Source organism: Fulmarus glacialis, unplaced genomic scaffold (genome assembly GCF_000690835.1).
Source record: "Fulmarus glacialis isolate BGI_N327 unplaced genomic scaffold, ASM69083v1 scaffold1102, whole genome shotgun sequence".
NCBI classification, from domain to species: domain Eukaryota; kingdom Metazoa; phylum Chordata; class Aves; order Procellariiformes; family Procellariidae; genus Fulmarus; species Fulmarus glacialis.
Window position 1 is genome coordinate 137,554 of NW_009198203.1, and position 19,947 is coordinate 157,500.

General features: G+C 37.3%; 1 protein-coding gene across 1 annotated transcript in view; it reads right to left on the minus strand.

The window, feature by feature from the left end:
- The window catches only part of LOC104072384 (usherin-like), a gene marked incomplete at its 5' end in the record, with an annotated part of 182,513 nt that overhangs the window by 108,459 nt on the left and 54,107 nt on the right, over window positions 1-19,947 (minus strand). The window contains 4 exon segments of the mRNA XM_009572809.1: window positions 1,032-1,241; window positions 3,349-3,512; window positions 6,225-6,347; window positions 9,604-9,938. Coding sequence (XP_009571104.1) covers window positions 1,032-1,241; window positions 3,349-3,512; window positions 6,225-6,347; window positions 9,604-9,938 — 832 coding nt within the window.

The following is a 19,947-nucleotide window of genomic DNA, read 5'->3' on the forward strand; positions in this document are numbered from 1 at the left end:
TTTATGTCTCCCCAATCCTAACCCTTCCAAAGAAAGAGAAAACCAGAGCATTTTGCTTTTAAAGCAAAACCTGAGACCAAAATACTTTATGTCTGGTGGAATGTGACGTTACCAGCCTCACAGCTGAAGTTCTATGAAGCAATATGCAATATTGTCATTATGTAAATGCTTTTGAATGTTGATTACTATAGATAATGATGAAGTCTAACACTTATTTAAAAAAAAAAAAACCAACACCTTCCTTAGCATTAAATTACATAATTATTTAAGCATGTCAGAAATAACCATGCAAAGACCTATTTTTATCATAAGAACCCATCTTTACCAGTTGAAAAATTGTCCTTGCAATCGATTCTATTTTATAAACAAAAGGTGCTGACCTTTGGCATCAGAAAGGAAATGGAATCCTCACTTAAAGTGCTTTGCTAATGACCTGGAACACTTGCTTCTGAGGTAATGATATTATAATGTTTATAATGAGACTTTATAAAGCAAAAAGATTAGAAAGACCATTCTAAACACATTTCAAATTCACAATTATTTTTTTATTTTATTCCTTCCCCTGCCCCTCCCCCCACACTTGCCCACTGACATAGAAATTACTCATAAAGAATTTTCTTTGAGGCTGAACTTACGCCTAGAGTTTCTGGTGACTCAGGAAAGGCCCTGTGTATGACTGTCATGTCAAAAGCATATTGCTCCACAGAGCAAATCTTTTACAAAACCCATTAATTGTTTCTAAATTCCACCATTTATTGATATGAACTCTGTTCTAAACTTAGTGCACACAGATAGGAGTATGCAGGAGAAGATGAGAACAAACTGGGTTAATATCTGCTATTAGAGCTTTTGCTTCTGTCTCAGTGGGACCGTTTATTGATCTACCACATGATGACAACCAGCACTTAAGCGTTTTAGCCCTTTTCCCTTTATACCGGAAATTTTATAATGGAAGGATGACTGATCTCAACCCTAACAAAAATCAATCAATTCTCAGATTTTAAGCCAAGCCGCATTCACTGCTAACCAACCTCCATCTGAAGTAGTCACATGCACAACTTCACTGTTGATGCTGTGGGCTCCGTTAAAAACTTGAAAAAATATCTGATACTCTGTGTTGGGCTGCAAATCGTCTATGACTATAGAGTTTACATCAGCCTCAATCCTCAGAGATCTTCTGTCATCAGTAGAATTCAAGGAGAGGGTGTAATATGCAACATCTCCTTGCAAATCTTGTAGTGCTAAGAAAAGAAAGGAAAAACATTGGGAGATCAACTGGTAAATATTCAGCAAGTCTTTTATCAACAACATTTATTGTGAAGAGAAAAACAAATTTTATGCAGACCCACTTATTTAAAAAAAAGCAAAGATTCCATCAGGTGCCTTCAATTTCACCCTTATAAGCAGAGATGCAGACTGCTCTTCCAAACTTGTCAAAATTATTAACAGTTCATCATTCTATCTAGCACTGGAGAAAGCTTTCTTTCTCTAGACATCCCCATGATGACAATGGAATCTGTGAAGTAAACAAATTAATAGGTGAAACCCACTGCTAGCAGTGGTGTGCAGACCTTGAAGCTTGTCACTGCGAAAGGATGGCTTTCACCCAGAGAGAAGGGAGAGAGCAAATCAGACTGCTCTGTGGCACTAGTTTAAGATGGAAACCTCAAAGATTTTTTTTTCCCTTTTTGCTCCTTCCCTTCAAAAGCCACATCCCTACCCTACCCCAAAAGTATGGAATTCCTGTGTTAGTCCTCTAGCCATGAATAAGGGGCAAGTGCCTATGTCTTAAATTATAGTTACATTCAACTTTACACAGACGACCTTTTGGCCATAGTGAAAATGAAAGTCTACATGTTATTATTTTAGAGCAAGCATGATAGCATCACGTACATGTAAAGCTGTAATACGCTCAGAAGCGTTATATTTACAGGGGAAAAAACCAACTCTTCACATTTCTTCCTAAAATGTGTTTTGCCCTGCACTAGCTTCCCCAGTGAAATGAGGAAAAAAAACCAGTACGATTTTCTGGCTACACAGGGAAGGACATTCATTGGTCTGAGCTGGTGGATAAACAAGGATTCCAGGCAAGCCTCGCTTCTCCATTTTAGTAACTCAGATATAGTCTGTTATCTTATCTGTCCTTTGTCAAACAGTTACGTTCAGATCTGATCAAATGCAACTGCGTTTCCAGTAGGCACCAAGATGAAAAGAATATTTATGACAAAAACTTTAAGCACTGATACATATTGCTTTAAATGACACACTGATCAGGACTCAGCTGACTGGTAAATAGCATTGATAAAAGCCAAAAGCATATTTTCAGATTTAATAGTACACAGTTTTGTCATAGAAATTCTTAATCAAGAGTGATATGTTATTTTTATTTTAAGTGGTACAGATACAAGCCCTAAATCCTTAGAAGTCAGAAACTGTAGGTTTTCCAGAAAAAGAAAACTAGCAAGGCAACTTACATTAAGGTCTCCCAAGTTCCCAAAGAAAACAAGAAAATCCTTTAAAAACTAATATTTTGAAAAAATGAAACATGGGTATACAAAATAGTTAATATGCTTATTGCAACATAAGAAGTAATAAAATACGATAAGGTTTTCAAATAACAAATGGCCCTGTCTTGGTGTTTAACCTTTGCATTCACAAACATATATGAAGGAAATTTCTAAGGTATGAATGAAAATAAAACCAGATTGCATTACCTACATCTAGAAGGTCAGGGGTTTAGATTACTAAGGTAATGAAACTTCAGTGAGCTGCTTCAGATCTATTACATTTGTCAGTTTTTATAAGCATGCTTACTTCAGGCATGCAATTATAAAATAAAGAGACTACATTAGTTGCAATACAGCACCCAGTCCTTATAAAATCATTTGCATGTAAGTCATGAAGAAATTCCCCACTGCTTATTAGCAAACCAACTACAGAAATTGGCTAAATTCATTTTAAGGAGCAGAGCAAAAAGAGAGAGAAAGGGGATCCTCTCATCCTGAAGGAATATATATGTAAATTTTCATACAAAGAGATTAAATACACCACAAAGACAACAGGATTTTGTGTACCACTACTGTATAGATTTCTCATGAGTTTGCATTAACTATTTCTTCACTTTCACTATTCTCATTCTGCAGAAATAGCATATAATAAATACAAACATGACTGAGAAATAGCAAAATGTGCACATTTCTTTTCCTATTTCTTTCCTTTCCTTTCAAGGACACTTAGGTATATCATAAATCAAGGCAAGGACTGTGTTTCCTATGAGAGCAAGGCAGACCAACATAAGTGATGGCAGGTTAACATCTAGTTACTGGAATAAATACTAAGCACACTTACTTGGTTTTGACCATTCCACTTCTACGGCAGTATGATTAACAGCACGTGCAATGAGGAGACTTCCTTTCTCTGGTAATCCCGCTAATGTAGTAGCTATCACTTCTTCACTTGATGTATATCCTACCTCGTTGTGCACTATGAGCTTGTACTCGTATGTTGTGTACCTTAAGACATTTTAAAAATAATTAAATGGAATGAAAAATGCAGACGTAGAAAACACTTGCTGTAAACCTTCTACCTGTGCCAAAGTTTTGCTGATTCTTCCCTCCCTCTCCAACAAGTGCAGCTGCATGGTTTGCACCAATGAAGACTTCATAAGAGGTGTCTATTTTTTGGAAATAATTCAGCACTATTAATGCGGTAACAAAAATAAAACACATTATTTCACTTCTTCATAGTTGTAGCTTCTGAGGTGTTGAGAGATTATAGCTCAATTCAATATGTAATTACAGCAGTGGCAACCTGCCAAAATTTGGATCAGAATTTAATCAAATGAGGCTTTTTTCCTCTTTTGGGAAACGCATTGATTTTAACTTGCAGAGTCTCATTTGTAAAAGTGATTCGCCACACAGCCAGACTCTCCCACAACAAAAACATCAAAAAAAAGTACCTAGGAATGCAAACTCATTTAATAAAGTAATTTTCTTCGGAACTGTGTATATTCAACTTACACAGTTTTATTAAATACTTCATGTATATTTAGTAAACCAAGTGACTTTCACTCCATAATTTCTTCTCTATATCAAATAGCATTTTAATGTATTTTAAGTGGGATTTCATAATCTCAAAATTAATTCCATCATAAAAAGCCCCCCACAAAACCACGCAATCACAGAAACACAGGATCGTCTTGATCAAATTTTCACCGAAGCTGCAGCACTTTGGGATAGCTGTCTACAAACGCAATAAAGGAACACACAGCAAATGCCTAATATTTAGGGATTTCTCTACAAAATGAAAAGTCACTCACATAGTATATTTACTTTTTTTTTTTAATTGCTTTACTATAGCACTTTATATTACGCAACCATCCAGTCTGACTTTCAAAAGAGCTAAGCTTTAACAGTCCCACTAAGAAGAAAGCAAACTAATGGGATCTCAACTAGCTCCAACTGTAATGATAAGCATGGTAGAAGAACAGTGACAATATACATAACACATCTTATTTCTCTCTCTGCACTTTCTGTTGCTTGCAAACATGTAGTATTCTCTTGGACATTGTAGCACAGGTGCAATCAAAGATGAATGGAATCTATTCTCGCAATTTAATGATGAGAATTTGAGATCCATTTTTCAAACAGTGAAAGCAAAAGAAGTTTGGCCTAGCCTACTAGAAATGAAAAAGCCATCTGAAAAAAAAAACATTGTGAAAATAAACTTCTGGCAGGAATATAATAAAAAATCACTAATTCTGAAACATGCTTAAAACATGACACAAATAAAAATAGATGCTGATATATGGATTTTCTTTCTGTGAAAAATAAGGCTTGTGTCTCTCTGCAGCAGCATCTCTCCAGCCACACCTTCATCCTGAGTTGTTGACTGCAAAAACATAGATGCAAGTTGCAGAACTCTCTCCAAAAGAAGTGTTCAGGTGTATCTAAGGGTTAGGCACACTTTTCTGGCCATAGCTCGTTCAACCCAAAAGGTCATTGTGCCTAATGACTTGACACTGGGACCCTGTCAGAATTTATCACCCGCTCTGAACTGCTAACATAACTGCTGCACACATCAGCGCTGCTGAAATGAGCTAAACTAAAACCAAAGGAAACTCTATGTAGAATTTCAAACATGGTTTAAGAAAGAAATGGAACTTGGCCAGGACTGGGTAAAAGAACAGCTCCATGATCAATTATTGCAAAGGATGAAAATGAGCAGTGACTTTCAGCAAGTAGGCAGTAACAAGCCAGAGGCAGTAGCCCTCGGCTTGGTCTATACCACAGTCTGGAGCAGAGGTCACATTCTGCCGGTTCACATCGTGCTCAGGAGGGATGCTCACACAGCTTTTATCAAAGTAAGCAGAAGCAATGTACAGATATTTGAGGGGCAATGACTGGCATGTAGTCCTCATAAAGCACATCAGCCCACAAGCACAGAGAACACACACGTCCTGAAACCATCCATGAATGTTTTCCCAAGACTTTACCTACAAAAAACCAGTGCAGAATCCATGTTGAATCTTCCATTACAGGTTCGTAATGTGTGTGTCTGCTTGTCTTAAGGGTGGTAGCCTTGACTTCGAGGTGCGGAAACTAAGGTTGATCAAGAGCAAATGCCTTGCTCTATACCACACAGTAGGTCTGTAACATACTGAGAAGCGGAACCTACCCCCCATTTCTGAACTCCCAACACTCTGCATTTAACCATAATGAAGCTAACACAAAGCTGCCCTTAAATTAGATCTGCTGAGAGTGCAATAAATACTCTTCTTGCCTTTGGAGATATTAAAGCAACTGTTAATTTGCATTTTAAAACCAAGTAAGAAAAACAATGCTGAAACCAAGTTTCAAATGTTTCCCAGCTAGGACTTCTCAAACATTCATTCTGCCTTTGCCATGACTTTGCCAACACACAAATCTAGAGCATATACATACATAAATCTAAATGTTTTGATTGCACGAGCATATCAATGCTAAAATTTCGCAAGATCTTTATTTTCATTTGTTTTTCAGAGCAAAACAATGTATGAGTCAGGAATGACAGACTAATAATAAATTCCTGCGTATGAGAATGATTAATACCAAAGATGATGACAAAAAATATTTCATTACATAATTAATATGTTCACTACATAAAGACACAAGAAATACTTTGAACTATTAAACATACACTATACAAAATGCCAGCATTTGTTTTTATAGTTTTTGTAATCTCACCTGCTAAGACCCTTATCTTCATAAAACCACTGAGTTCCTGAGTAAATATTGTGCCACAGATTTAAATCTTCAGGGGGATTTGATGCAAGTGGTTGCTGGATTTTACGTCTCAGGAGCTCATATCTAACACAAAAGACAAGCAGAACACCAGGATTATCTCAACTAATGTTATTACACAAAAAAACCCAGTTTGTTTTTTTTAAAGCCACACATTATTTTGTTTTTACAGCTGTAAACTTTCTGAGATAAACATTCTTTTTAATGTTTCATGATTTAAAATATTCATTTATGTAAAAAAGCCTACTTTGAAAATGGAAAATGAAGCACTTCCATTTGAAAGAATGAGTTTATTTAATGATTTGCAGATTTTAAACTTGTGGAAATGCTATGAAGATCAAGTCCAAATAGCCCAGTAACAGTGTCTCATACAGACTTGACTGATGCCATCTGACATGCACAGACTGCTACAGAATATGAAATGACAATGTCTCTCTTGCAAATGTGCTGAAACATATAGCATTGCTGTTATTATTTTACTGGTAGTAGCAACTTAAGTGTGCATTTGTGTTTAACACGTGTTTGCAAATAACCACAGTGTAAAATACGGGCGACAAACAGGCGTAGAATGAGTTAACTGTTCCATCTGTAGACCTTAGCAAGACACCTTTGTATTTGGGTAGACGTTCATGATGTGAGCTTGAAAGACCAAACTATTTCATCCCGGTTTTAATTGGTATGTGAAGCTGTATTCCTGTCTCTGTTCCAAACAGCAGGTCAGCTAAAGCCCATCTTTCATCAGGTCAGCCATGAGACTGCCTGATTCTGACAACATGCCTTCCACCCATTCTGCATCACTCACTCTTTGTCATCTTTTACACAAAACTTTTATGGAATTTATCAAAGATTAAATCACTTCATGTCTACACAAACTAAAGGGGATAACATATTTTGCATTTCCTAATCATTCTATGGATTACAGAGAAAACTGTACTCTAAATGAAATCAAATGATATAAAGTTGTTCAAAATCTTTAGGATTCTTGCTCCTTATTACATTTCACAGGAGTTTTTTAATAGGACTTTTGGTTCAGTTTGATGGTTCTTTTTTAAGGCGCCAGATGTTTTTACACTTCCTACCAGTTTTAGAGCCACTCTGGAATTGCTTTCAATGGTGAGCTGCAGTTTTAATCAAACTATAGTTGCAATAGTGTTTCCAGTGATGCCCAGCAAAGTAGGGTCATATACATATATATTCCCTTAAATATGCAACTTGATTCTCTAAAGGGCTGAGCTGCTGTGTATCATCCGTTCCCTGCCCCCCATTTTGGAAAGGTGTTACTGCTAAATTCCGGTCAAAAGTATGTGGATACTCAAGCAGATCTTTAAGCACTTTTTTGTGAAAATGTTTCCTTCTGTGTTTAAGCATTCTGCAGAATGCCTTGGTGTGGATCACCACCCCGTTGCAATGCTCTTTCTGACCACTGGTTTCATGTGTAATTTGACACTTACCTTTTTCAGGTTAAGATCATCTCCAGTCTGATGAGGAAATGTTGGACAATACCATTCCAGATTTGAGACCCTGAATTAAGAGGTTTTTTAGGTACTGCATACAGTGATTTCACATTGCTTCAAAAACCAGAAATCAACTGAGAAGCTCTCTTGCAAGAGAGCTGAGACTTCCTGTGCTCCATAGCAGCTAGGATGTACCTGCGTGACTTCCAAAAACTTTCGCCCTTGAGTTTGGGGAATAATCCTCAACAGGCACAAACAAACATTGTGCCACTGACCTTAGTGATGCCAAACCAAATTACTGCAGAAGTGGGGAGTAAAACCTCAGAAATTAAATAGCAAAAACTAATTAAACTCCAACTCTATCAAAAATTCAGATGACTTTATACCCCAAGAACAACTCTCACATGAGTGGTTCATCAGTGTCAACAGAACCCAAAGACAGATCATTGCAGTTTTATTAGGAACAGTCCTGGCATATTCTGTCCAATATATTTCATGAATGGTGATCATGTGTAAATCACCCCCACTGGCAGCTGCTGCTGCTACTCTGCTTGCTGCAGACTTCTTGCTCCATCATGCTGTACAGAGCAGCTGCTTCAGTGGTTGTTCTTGTTGAGGGCAGCATGGCACACCATGAAGGAAATGAAGTCTTCAGATGTAGGTTGTGCTGAATTATTTCGGTAATGTATGGTAAAATGGTCACGTTGTTAACCCCAGAATAACAGAGACTGCTTTTCAAAAACTTCAAATTTTACTGTAGAGCAATCATCATTTCATTCAGTTGTAGTGTGCCCTAATTAAGCCTGAAGAAAGAGTCAAGCTACTGTGCTGTAATAACATAACGCAACTGAAAGGGCATTACGTGATAATTATTGAACCCATCAGTGCACCTAGAAGAGAGCTACTAATCAGAACATATGAAGTACAGAGATATAATTCCATGCACAATGTTTCCTAATATGTTAAAGCACTAGAATGAAAGATTTGTTTGGCTTTTTTTTATTGTGTATGTATAGAGATATATTGGTCTTTATAAATCTTCATGCACTCAAGTTTCTTTTTTTTTTTTTTATGTATACACACACACAGTCAGTAATCAACAAATTCAAGTCAAGATCCCCCATCCCATTGGTATAGACAAATCTCAGAAGAGACACCTTTCTCTAGTTCCTGCGGTGAAATCGAGCCAGCTCTACCCAGCACTTCCTTGCATTTCCCATTTTTGGCTCTGCCACCAAACTTGTAGCATTTTAACTTCCATTTTTCTCACACATTCTCTCATTTCCAATTTATTAATCAGTTAAGTTTTGAAGCTTATTTCATGTCATCATGCTACCATGGTCACTTTCTCTTTATGTAGAATAACCCCCACAGAGTATTGAGAATATTGGATGGGTTAAATATTTGTGTTCAGAGAGATCTCATACGTTTCTTGTCATTTTGTTGGTGGAACGTGTTGCCTTAACTGACCACGAAAACGTGGCTGATGTTGCAGCCCAAACCAGTTATGACTTTGCAAATATCCTGTGCTTGCTCCTTCTGGCTCTTCACACAGCAGTGATCTGAAAGACCCAGAGCCTTCCCGAATGTGTTCTGCAAAGTGAATGCCACAGTACACACACCACACTTGCTTTAAATAACCCTGACTCCTCATAAGTTCAAAACAATTCAAAGCTCACCGTGCTATCTGCTTCTAGACATACCCACTTTCCATGAGTCCACTCACGGACTCCTGGACCCTAAAAAGGAACTTCAAAAGGTCAGAAATGAAGATATCACATCATAAAGTTTGCATTGCCCAGAATTTTTTGAGTCAAATTTAGGTAAGGAGAAGAAAACTGCCATCTCAGCTGCAACTAAAAGCTTACCTCAGATGAGGACCATTTGGCCTTAGTGGTGGTTGCCAAGAAATGGCAATAAAGGACTCGCTGATTGGAGTCACAGACAATGGACTAACACTCTGAGGAACCGTTGAAGGTGTAGTCACGCTGGTGGGCAAACTCTCTGTGCAGCCTCCTAGAAAGCCATCACCTCCAGAACAAGCTATTACAGTGACCGAGTAGTTTGTATAGGGTATAAGATTAGTCACCAAATGACTTAATGTTGATGAAGTATTCCCAGTAATGACAATTCGTGGATCAGGCATGCGAATCTCATAGTTAAGGATTTCACCATTCTGTATCAGAGGAGGTTTCCATGAGACCTGAAGGAGGAGAAAAAAAAAAAATTAAAATAACAGAAGTCTTTCAGTCAGAATGCAGAAATACAGACACAACATGCTACAAATGAACACAACTGTGATCTCAAGATATGCTTTTCTTTCTTCTTCAAGACAGACTTTGTGTATAACCTTTCCCAGGTAACTGAAATTTCATTTTCAAAGGTGCATCAGTTAGAAATCTAACCTCCTTTAATTTTAGTGAGGTTGCAGTAACAGTTGTAGCCATCGAAAAATCTACTCTTTAGCTTCACCAGTAAAATGTGAATGCTCCACTTCCCTTAAAATTCTGTGAAACGTTCAGATGCATTAGCAAAAGTACACTAATTATTATAAGTATCACTAACTGTCATTTATTTTCTTATGGTGTATTGCCTGACGTGCTCATCTATTAGTGGCAGAGTAAAAAGAAATCTTATTTTGTGTTCGCACAGTTTTCAGAAAGGTGTAACTGCCTTAGCTCCTATGAGAAACAAGATTTGTCCGCACTCTTTATATGATGAAATATGCAGGTTTTCCCTTTTCTTTTTCAGGAATAAATTACCCTGGTAAGTATCAGACAAAAATACAGACACAATTTTCCATTTTTAGAATTACAAAATTATGCTGAGAAAACTTTATCACGAAAAAAATTGGAAATTACACACAGAATTCATGTTATATATACATACTGCTACACTTACTGTGGTTTTACTCTTACTAAACTGAGGTTAGGTTTTGGGTGGGTTTTTTTAAGTTTTTTTTTTTTAAAGTATATTATTCTATGTGTTTATTCTTACCAGCTCCAGTGAGGAATCACATTCAAATCATTGTACCATAAAGTGCAAGGATGTTCTCAATTCTTTTTAAAGGCTTTTTGCCATGGTAGTATGACAGAGGGGACTTTAGACTGATACAACAAGGACATGTAACTGTATTAAAAATCTCAAAGTTTCAGAAAGGTAGTGTAAGAGCACCTATCAATCCTTCCTCCTCTAGAAGTCCCAGTGTAGGAAATATACCAGCTTTGCTTTGCTCATCCCTGGGACTGTTTTCCTTGCCACTGACCCACTCATCTGTAACAATTGCTCTCTCTTTTCCTCCGAGGCATGGGATATTAAGGATTGAATCCAACATTGCAAAGAACACAGAAGTGGAGAAAACCCAGATGAAGGTATGTGTAGAATAAAATGAACAAAGATAATATTGAAGTGTCAAATAGTAATACCGAGATACTTTAGTTTAAGTTAAGTTGAACTTTTTCCTTAATTCTCTCCATCTTCTAAAGTAAGTATCTTTAAAAAGGTATATGCACAATTACACATGGCCATGGAAACAGAGAAGCTTGATATATAAAATTATTTTTAGAGGACCCTTGGGGATTAGGAAATGTTGTATCTTAGGTACAGAAGGACCTCTTAGGCCATCAGACTTGTAAGAAACCTGGCAGCAAAGTATTGGAGAAAGCTGAAGGATTTTGATAACAGAATCTGGAATACTATTAAACAGAGAATTAGAAACAGGGTGATCTTGAGCAAAGACAGCACAAACAAGATTATTGGTGCCCACATAGGAAAGGCTTACCTCTGGCTAATTATCAAATGCTGTGTTCAGATTTCTGTTACTTCTGGCCCCAAATCACAATCAAACAAATGAAGAAAATATTATTGATAAAACAATGCAAAATTTCACAGAAGGTAGGAATCGATTCTGCACTATTCTCACAGACATTGAGCAAAATTCTCATTTTGAAATGGTTCGTGTGATCTAGCCATAAGCTTAGGAAGCAGAGAAGAATGGATGATTAGCACAGGCAACAGAAAATGTTGTTTTCAAGTGCAGGTAGAAAGCACTCAGGTCAGTAAACTTCAGGTGACATTTCCAACCCCAATGCTTTTTGTTGCTGCCATACTGCACACTGAATGCACTGTATATGTCACACAAAGAGGGGAATGAGCATGGTTCGCTTTTGTATTCGGGGACATACCTTTGAAGTTGCTGGAAGAAGCACAGAAGACTTTAAGGTCTGACACACTACAGAAAAACACACATTTCTGCAACCATAATAATGTTATTCTTTTTTGAGGTGTAGCACCTAACCTGAAATTCTGCCTCACTGAAGTGTGACTGAAGATAATATATTTGAGGTCTTTTTTAGGAATATTAATACAGTAAATCTGTCATTATCAGTGAAAAAACCCTTCTTACTTGTTGCTTAATGGAAGGTGGCTTCTAATAAAAGAACTGTATGTCAAATGGTTTGGAAAATTCCTGGTACTACCCTCTCAGAAGAGAAAATTGTCTAAAAATGTTCACCTTGCACCAAATCTTGGTTTATTTCCTGGAAGAGAGGAGGAGGTATTTTTTAATTACATTACATTTTAGATGCCTAACTTTTATGTCTAAAACCACAAAATTACTCTAATAGAACTTGCACAAGATTCACCATCTACTGTAACCTCTTCACATAAAAGAACAATTTAATAACATGGGCAGGAGAACAGATGCTGCTCCAGAACCTCAGCTACTGAGTTTTATACAGCATGTGCAGTAGCTGGTAAAACTCGAAAAAAACTCCCAGGTGTTACTTCACAGCATTTGCTGTGCACTAGCAGATAAAATACCTCATACTGTACATAACATAGGTGCTTCATGGGGCTTACACTGGGAAATTTCTCAATTTTTTTTTTTTCCTAAGAGAAATGAAAACCAGGCTGAAGAAAAAGAATATTCAGTCAGCAGCACGATAACATAGAATGCAACTTATTTTTGTCTGGGCATGGATATCTCATACAAAGATACGTAGATCAGTTACCGCTTTGGTTAGTATTTTTTTAAAATAGATAAAGGGATGACCAAGGATACTCACAGTCACTGTTATGTCACTTGACCTGCTTTGAATTACATATGTCACCTGGGAATGACAGGTCATGCAGCCTCTGACAAATCTCTCTTGTCAAGAGGCAAGGGACTGCCTGACCCATACAGTGTAAATGAATATGATGGAGCTAGCCTGGTTAACACACATGCGGCACTACCAGACCTCTTCTCCACTTTGATATGCCAAGGTTTGAGGTAAGAGCTTGGCAATGCATGAAAGCAGGAAAGCTCACTAGACAGGCTGTGTTGGAAGCAGTAACAGTTTGTTCATTGATTTGAAGCTCAGTACTGAGACCATGAAAGAGGATGCCCATGAGGAACAGAGAATAAGGTAACTACTGGGAGAGATTAACCGATTCAATGTAATGACTCTGGAAGCTGTCATTTAAAGATCAAAGCACCTTATTTTCTCCACCGCAAAATTTAAAGAGACAGAAATTAGTCATTTTCCCCCCATTAAATAGTTATAACCTTGGAAATTTTTTTTTTTTTTTTTTTTGACAGCAGTTGGAACCCTGCAATTTAATTCTGAGCGACATGAAGAGAGGCATTGGCACGTGGGTAACTATTTTACTAGTTCAGGCCTGGCTTTAACAGTTAGCTTTTAAATCAGCATGTTTGGCTTCATTTTATTCTCATTTCTCCTAGCTACTGCTTGTAACATCTATAAACAGAATGCAATAAATACATTACTGAGAGCTTTTCACTGTTGGTCTCAAAGCACGTTGTAAGGCTCAAATTGCAAGTATTATTATTCCAGTTGTACAGATGAAAAAACTAAATCCCAGACTAAGTCACGTATCAGAAAGAAGCAAAACTGAAAACAAAAGACCTGCTACCCTAATTCTGCATTCCAACCACTGGACTATAGTCCTCTGCTAACCCCTTATCCCCCCAAAAGTAGTTGGGAGATGAATTTCCTCATGAGTTCTTATCTGTCTTAACAGAAATTATAGTGGGATTCAATCAAAAGCCAGTATCACACCAGAAAAGCAAATCCTGACAGAGGTCACTGATAATTATTCTCATACACTTTGCACATGAATTACATCCAACTTCGAGCACTACCACAGAAGAATGGCACGATCAAGTTTGCAGTAACAGATTGCTACTACAAAAACTTCTAGAAGTTCTTAGCTTGAGCAGTGGAAAAACAGAAAGGACATTTATTTATGATCCTAAACATCTACTATAGTAAAGTGTTTAAGCAATATCAAAGGCAGGGGGATAATGCTGATGGAACTCTGATTAGTTCACCCCACTGTATGATCTGTACCAAATGAGCAAGGTGTGCAAGAAATCACAGTCCTAAAACGTTGAAAACCTCTAGTGTGCAAGTTAAGGTTGTTCCTATGGGTGTTGGAGTATCCTAAGTCACTCAAGCAGCACTTATGTCGCAAATAAACCAAGGTCTCACTGACCTTAGCAGCATTACAAGGCAATTTTCACACAAGGATTGATTGCTCCTAAACAATTTCCCCAATGCACCAGGCATACCTGCATAAAACTAGAAGTGTGGTGAATAAAGTCCAAACTCTTTTTTCTCCCCAGTGCGAAGCTGCTATGTGGGCTTACTGCATCTCCCTTTAGCGTACAAGGCTAGGTATCAGGGTTGTTCGTATTCTCAAAATTATGTTCTTAGGCAACCGCAGTCTGAATCATTTTGAGAATGAAATAGCGACAGGGGGTTTTAACCTGGAAGAGAGGAAGGGTCTTCACAGCCTCATTCTCTACCACACAGTAATCTGCAGAAGTAAAACACTGAAGGATCACCCCTCTCTTAGTCACCGACTTCAGTGACCATGGAGTTATTACTACTGTATCCAACATTCTGTAATCAGAAGCAACTTCACAGGACAGCAAACATTAACGTGTGAGACAAAAAAATGACTCCAGAACATGTGCCTATAACTGTAATTCCATAGAAGGTGGAAAATGGATAAACACCTTCCTTTTCATGGATCATACTCAAACTGTAACTACAGGGTATATTGCTTTAAATGTGTCAGTGGTATCCTTTCCATACAGTTGAAATCTTTCTCCCGTGTATTTTAGTCCCAGCCTATTTACAGAACAACAGGCATTTAGCAGTCCACTGTCCAGCTTCTGAGCTAATGAAGAACAGAAGACAGCTATAAAAATAGATCGTGGCTTATTTGTGTTTGCTCACTTGCATATGCAATTTAGTAGTCAAATTTGAGAAACAGCTACTAGAAAAGTTTATCACTCTGTAGCAATAAATGATAATCTTCTGCAAAGAAAGAGTGCAGACTGCAACTCTTGAAGATCCTGTGGACAGCAAACGGATGACATTGTTCAAACTGTAGGGGTGGAATACCAGCTTTCTCTGCCGCAGCTTCTTCTATACAAAGAAAAGAATGGCAGGTGAACTGTAAATTAAGCAATTGTCATCTCTGAGGGTAACAACAAACATGAATGACAATGGAATTAAAAAGCCTACAACCCTTCCTCAGTCAGAGAATTCATGAGGAAATACTTACGAAAAAGAAATAATCTATAGAAAATGAATGACACGATATTAAATCAACATGCAAAAAAAGAAATTAGAAAGAAGAATGACAGTTTGGTGCTACATGGCCCTTCATTTCCAACATATATAACATATATTAAGAGAGAAGTCAATAAAATCATCATAATTATTTATTTTTCTCATTTTGCATCTAATCAAATTGTAGGATGTTTCTGTAACTGATGTTATCATGAAGGAATAGCATGGCACAAGAAATATATGTCAATAAGGTACTTCATCCAACCAGGATGAAACCATTCTCTTATAACCTATCTAAGCACCAAAAAGAAAAAAAATTCCTTTCCCCTTGAGAAAAATGTCAGGATTAAGTACAGCTCATGCCAACTTCTATCTTGAGAAAGAAGTTATGCGAAAAAGGACAGGAAATGGCTGCAGCTTCTTGTCATATCAGCTGGTGGCACTGGCCAGCAAGGGAGAGCAATACCGGCAAACATGCATCAACAAGTCTCCAGGTAAACCCAATAATCAAGACTACATCTGTTTTCCCCAGGCCAAAGCTCCCAAGGGACAACACAGCAGCGAAAGGGAAGTCTTCCCATTGAAAGTTAAATGGCCAAAGTTGGAGAATTTGCATACTACAGTTAATTTAGTTCAGCGTACCCAGCCACATAAGGCTTTTCCTACACAAAGAACTACTTTAAATAATTATTCACTGTGTAAACCAGTCTCTTTCTCAAGCCACTCAACCTAGCTACATTCCCAAATGTCATATCAGTGTGAAGTGTGAGATTGAAGCTGCACAGCAATTGCAACCCTCACAAGAAAAGGAAACAATTTCTTTTGTACTTCTGTACATTAGGGTATAGCAAATCTTGTGTAACAGGAATAATGTTCATGGCATTGGCATATACTAAATAAACGGCTTTTGCAGTTGCTGAATACCTCCACTTCACTTTGGCATTTAATCAGCCACAAAAGCAGTTTATTGCGCAGTATACTCTGCTACCATGAACATTATCAATTCGGCAAATATTAAAAAATATCATGCAGGTGTCACAGAAATGGGTACTTTAAAAATTATCGACAGCTTTACACTTTCTGTTGCACAAAAGAAAGCAAGCTAAATGTTATGGAGAAATATCAGTCCATTCTGACTAAAATTAAATGTTAAAGGAGCACATACACATCGGAAGTGTTTATGCCAAGAGTGACCTGCTGTGCTGGTATTTTTCTCCTTGCAGAGTGAAAGCTTTGGTCTGTGAGAATGAGCTGTATACTCAAGTGAGTACTATCCTGGAGCACTTTGAATTCTCCACGTCCTCAAATCATTTATATTGATTCTATGACTAAATAAAGGAATGGAAATATGTTTCTTTTTTTTTGCAAATTCTCTCTGTTTTCAGTAGGAGTAAATATTTGCGCTCATGGTTAGGCATTGGTTGCACTGACAGCTGAAAGCCTCTATTGATTTGCAACCATGGCTTGGTAAAGGAGCCTCTCGCTAATCTTTCCCACAGTGCCCTTCCAATACTTGCCGCTCTAACCTGGGAGGACAGCTCTCTCTAGGGCAAGAGGTAATTAAAATCTCTGTCCCTAAGAGATGGCTTCTTTTCCATTCTCTGCTTAAGAGTTACCATCATAGACACTGAGTAAGATGAGAGCATTGTACAGCACAAGCAGATTCCACAAATTTGATTTGAACACTACATAAGTGATATATGCACTGCAGGTGTGGTGGGCTTGATCTGCTCAGGAGGCAAAGTACGCCTTTCTGGGACTCTCGTCAGAGTTTAAAGGCACCAATGTAAAGCAATCCCAAACCATCCATCCTATTTCCACACAGGAAAACTTTTCAACCACTAAGTGGCAATCCTTGCACAATACTTCACAGTTGTTCTGCCTGTGCAACTAGCATACTTCTGGGGTGAAGGGACACAAGGCATTTGCAGAGCAGCTATTCGATCTACACCCTAGTTTGAAAGAGCAGGGCAAAAAACCCAAATGTTTTTAAAAAAGGTGATACTTTGTTCTTCCTGTATTCTCCTAGAACAGAACAGTCACATGGGCCACTAGACAGCCTCGGGGCCATGGCACAGCCCACTGGGTGGTCTCAGAGTCTTACTACTCTGATGTGAACTTGCCATAAAATTGAAGAGAAGGAAACACCACCACCACTAGAGAGCTAATCCATTTCGCAGACCTGTAAGAAGACTAAAATAAGATGAAATCCCAGTCACTTCCTCTGGTGCTCACACCTGCAAACAAGCAGCAGGCGAGAAAACCACTGGGTGCAGCAAGCCTTGTCCATAACCTCTTCAGTTATGAAGTGCAATGAGCTCTTCTGCACCTATAACTTTATTTCAATTTTTTGATGATATAATAAATAATAATTAAAAAAGAATTATAAAAGTTAAAAAAAAAAAAATCTCTTGCTGTCCTGGTCAAGTAAGAGAAATTTTAAGATTTTTAAGAAGTCTTAGAATCTTAGAAATCAGAAGCGAAGTAATGTCTCAGCCACGGAATACCCTCTGCACAGCAACTGTAACAGGTATTCCCAACTCTCCCCCAATTATGATGACTATGAAATTAAACAACACTAAGTAAAATAGAATACTAGATAAATTAGAAGAATTTATGTCTCTATCAGCAAAGGATACCAATACTCTGTACACCGAGAGAGAGAATTTTTCCTGAAGGACAGATACTCAGAAGAGAGTATATTTGGAAAGACATAAGTCACTTTTCTCAATTAAATGTTGCCACCTTTAATTATTTTGAACATTTAAACCTAAATATTTAAAATCAAGAAAAACAAACAGTAAAACTGAGTCATGGAAATAACATTCAGGCTTCAGCATCTTTGACAGAAATTAGTATTAACAGACCAAACAAATATGTGTCTCCAGGTGGGATAAACAAGCCTGAGACTTCAAGAGCAGCAGTGACACAAAATATGACCACCACTCATACAGAAGGTCATACAATGTAGACATTAAAGGGCTTTAAAGAGCTTTGAATGTTAATGATTGACTGGGGAAGAAGAAGGAAAAAAAAAAGCATTTGAACTCTCTGGCAAGAAAGAAAAAGAAATTTAAAAAGCATTGTTATATTGAAATTAAATTATTACAGAATGAAGACTGCACTGCCTGATTTCAGGTTTCAGAAGAAATAAATGATCAAGCTGACTTTCAGTATTGGTAGATTACTTAATCTTGGAGCTGAGCAAAAGACAATAAAATTACAACTGAGCACACACCTCTGATCTCAAGAAAAGACATCCAGTAAAGAATGACAAGACCTCTGATAACTCACAGGCTTTTAAAATTAGGATTGGGTGTTGACTGCACTTGGAGAAAGAAAAAATATGGGTAAAATATAGAATTATTATGCCCTTATCACATTAACTGAAGCATTAAAGGTTGCAGTGACTTCTTCTTTGTGCTCAGAGTTGAAGCCAATGTGTAAAAGCTCATGCAATAAAACGTGGACATGTGTGTAAGCATGCCATTGAACTAGGGCTACTGTTTACTCAGCATTGATGCTTCTGGTAAACCCATGAAAAATGCTTTACTATAAATTGTGGTGGGTATTAAGATATATCTACAGAAGCACAAAGGGCAGAGTCCTGGAAGTAGATCGCCCAAATCTTCAATAAGCAGTCTGGCAATTCATCACAATTACTAGTGGTCAATCATTATTAATTCTTACGGTAACCGTTGTACTCATGCTGAACTCATTTGCTGTTAACGTGGAGGTAACATGCAATTCCTTAGACATTAAAACATAATTTTAAAAGCTCAGGATTTTTTTGTCTAATGGTGAATAGCTTTTTTCATAGCTTAAAATTATGTGTGAATAAAGCAAAAAAATCAGCAGTGATTTACTGCTTAAATTTATACCCTCAAACTATTTAGACTGCATTGGTAACACCACTCTGTTTACCTTTTGAAAATACAATGTATACTAAAAATAATAAATCTAACAGATGAACTTCAATCTTATGCAAATGTCCTTTGTTTTGTGCTCTGGTGAGCAAGCTACTGTACCAATACTTTTGGCATTAGTACAAGACTGAATCCATGGAAGCATGTGTGTATTTACACAAAAGAGGCTTCTAAGCTACAAAAATCCCTCTTGTTTGGTTACACTAATTTCCCTTGAATGAAGTTTGTATGCAAGCCAAAACAATGGTAGTTATCCTGTCCTCTAGAGTTCATTCCCAACAGAACGATGTGAATAATTGAAAACTTCCTAGGTAGTCCTGTAAGACTCTTCTTTCGTAAATCAGGAGAACCACAATGCTGGTTTTTTCTTCATTAGCTATTTTTAAAAAATCTGATAATTATATACAAGATTTAATTACATTAAAAAATCTTTTTACTTCTTAGCATTTTAATGAAGTCTTGAAATTTTGGAGAAGGTAGTAGGTCATTTTCTGATCTGATTAGGGAGTTAAAAGTAAGCATTCAAGTTTAATATTCAAAATACGTCAGGTGTATACGGAAGAAAATGAACAGGAGTATAATGCCAGAGGCTGGTGTAAAGGGAAAAAATGGAGAAGAATGTAATACTTTTGAGCCAAAGGACAGACACTAATTATTCAACTACCCCTGCAGCAATGAAATCTGTTGGCTCAGCCAGTAG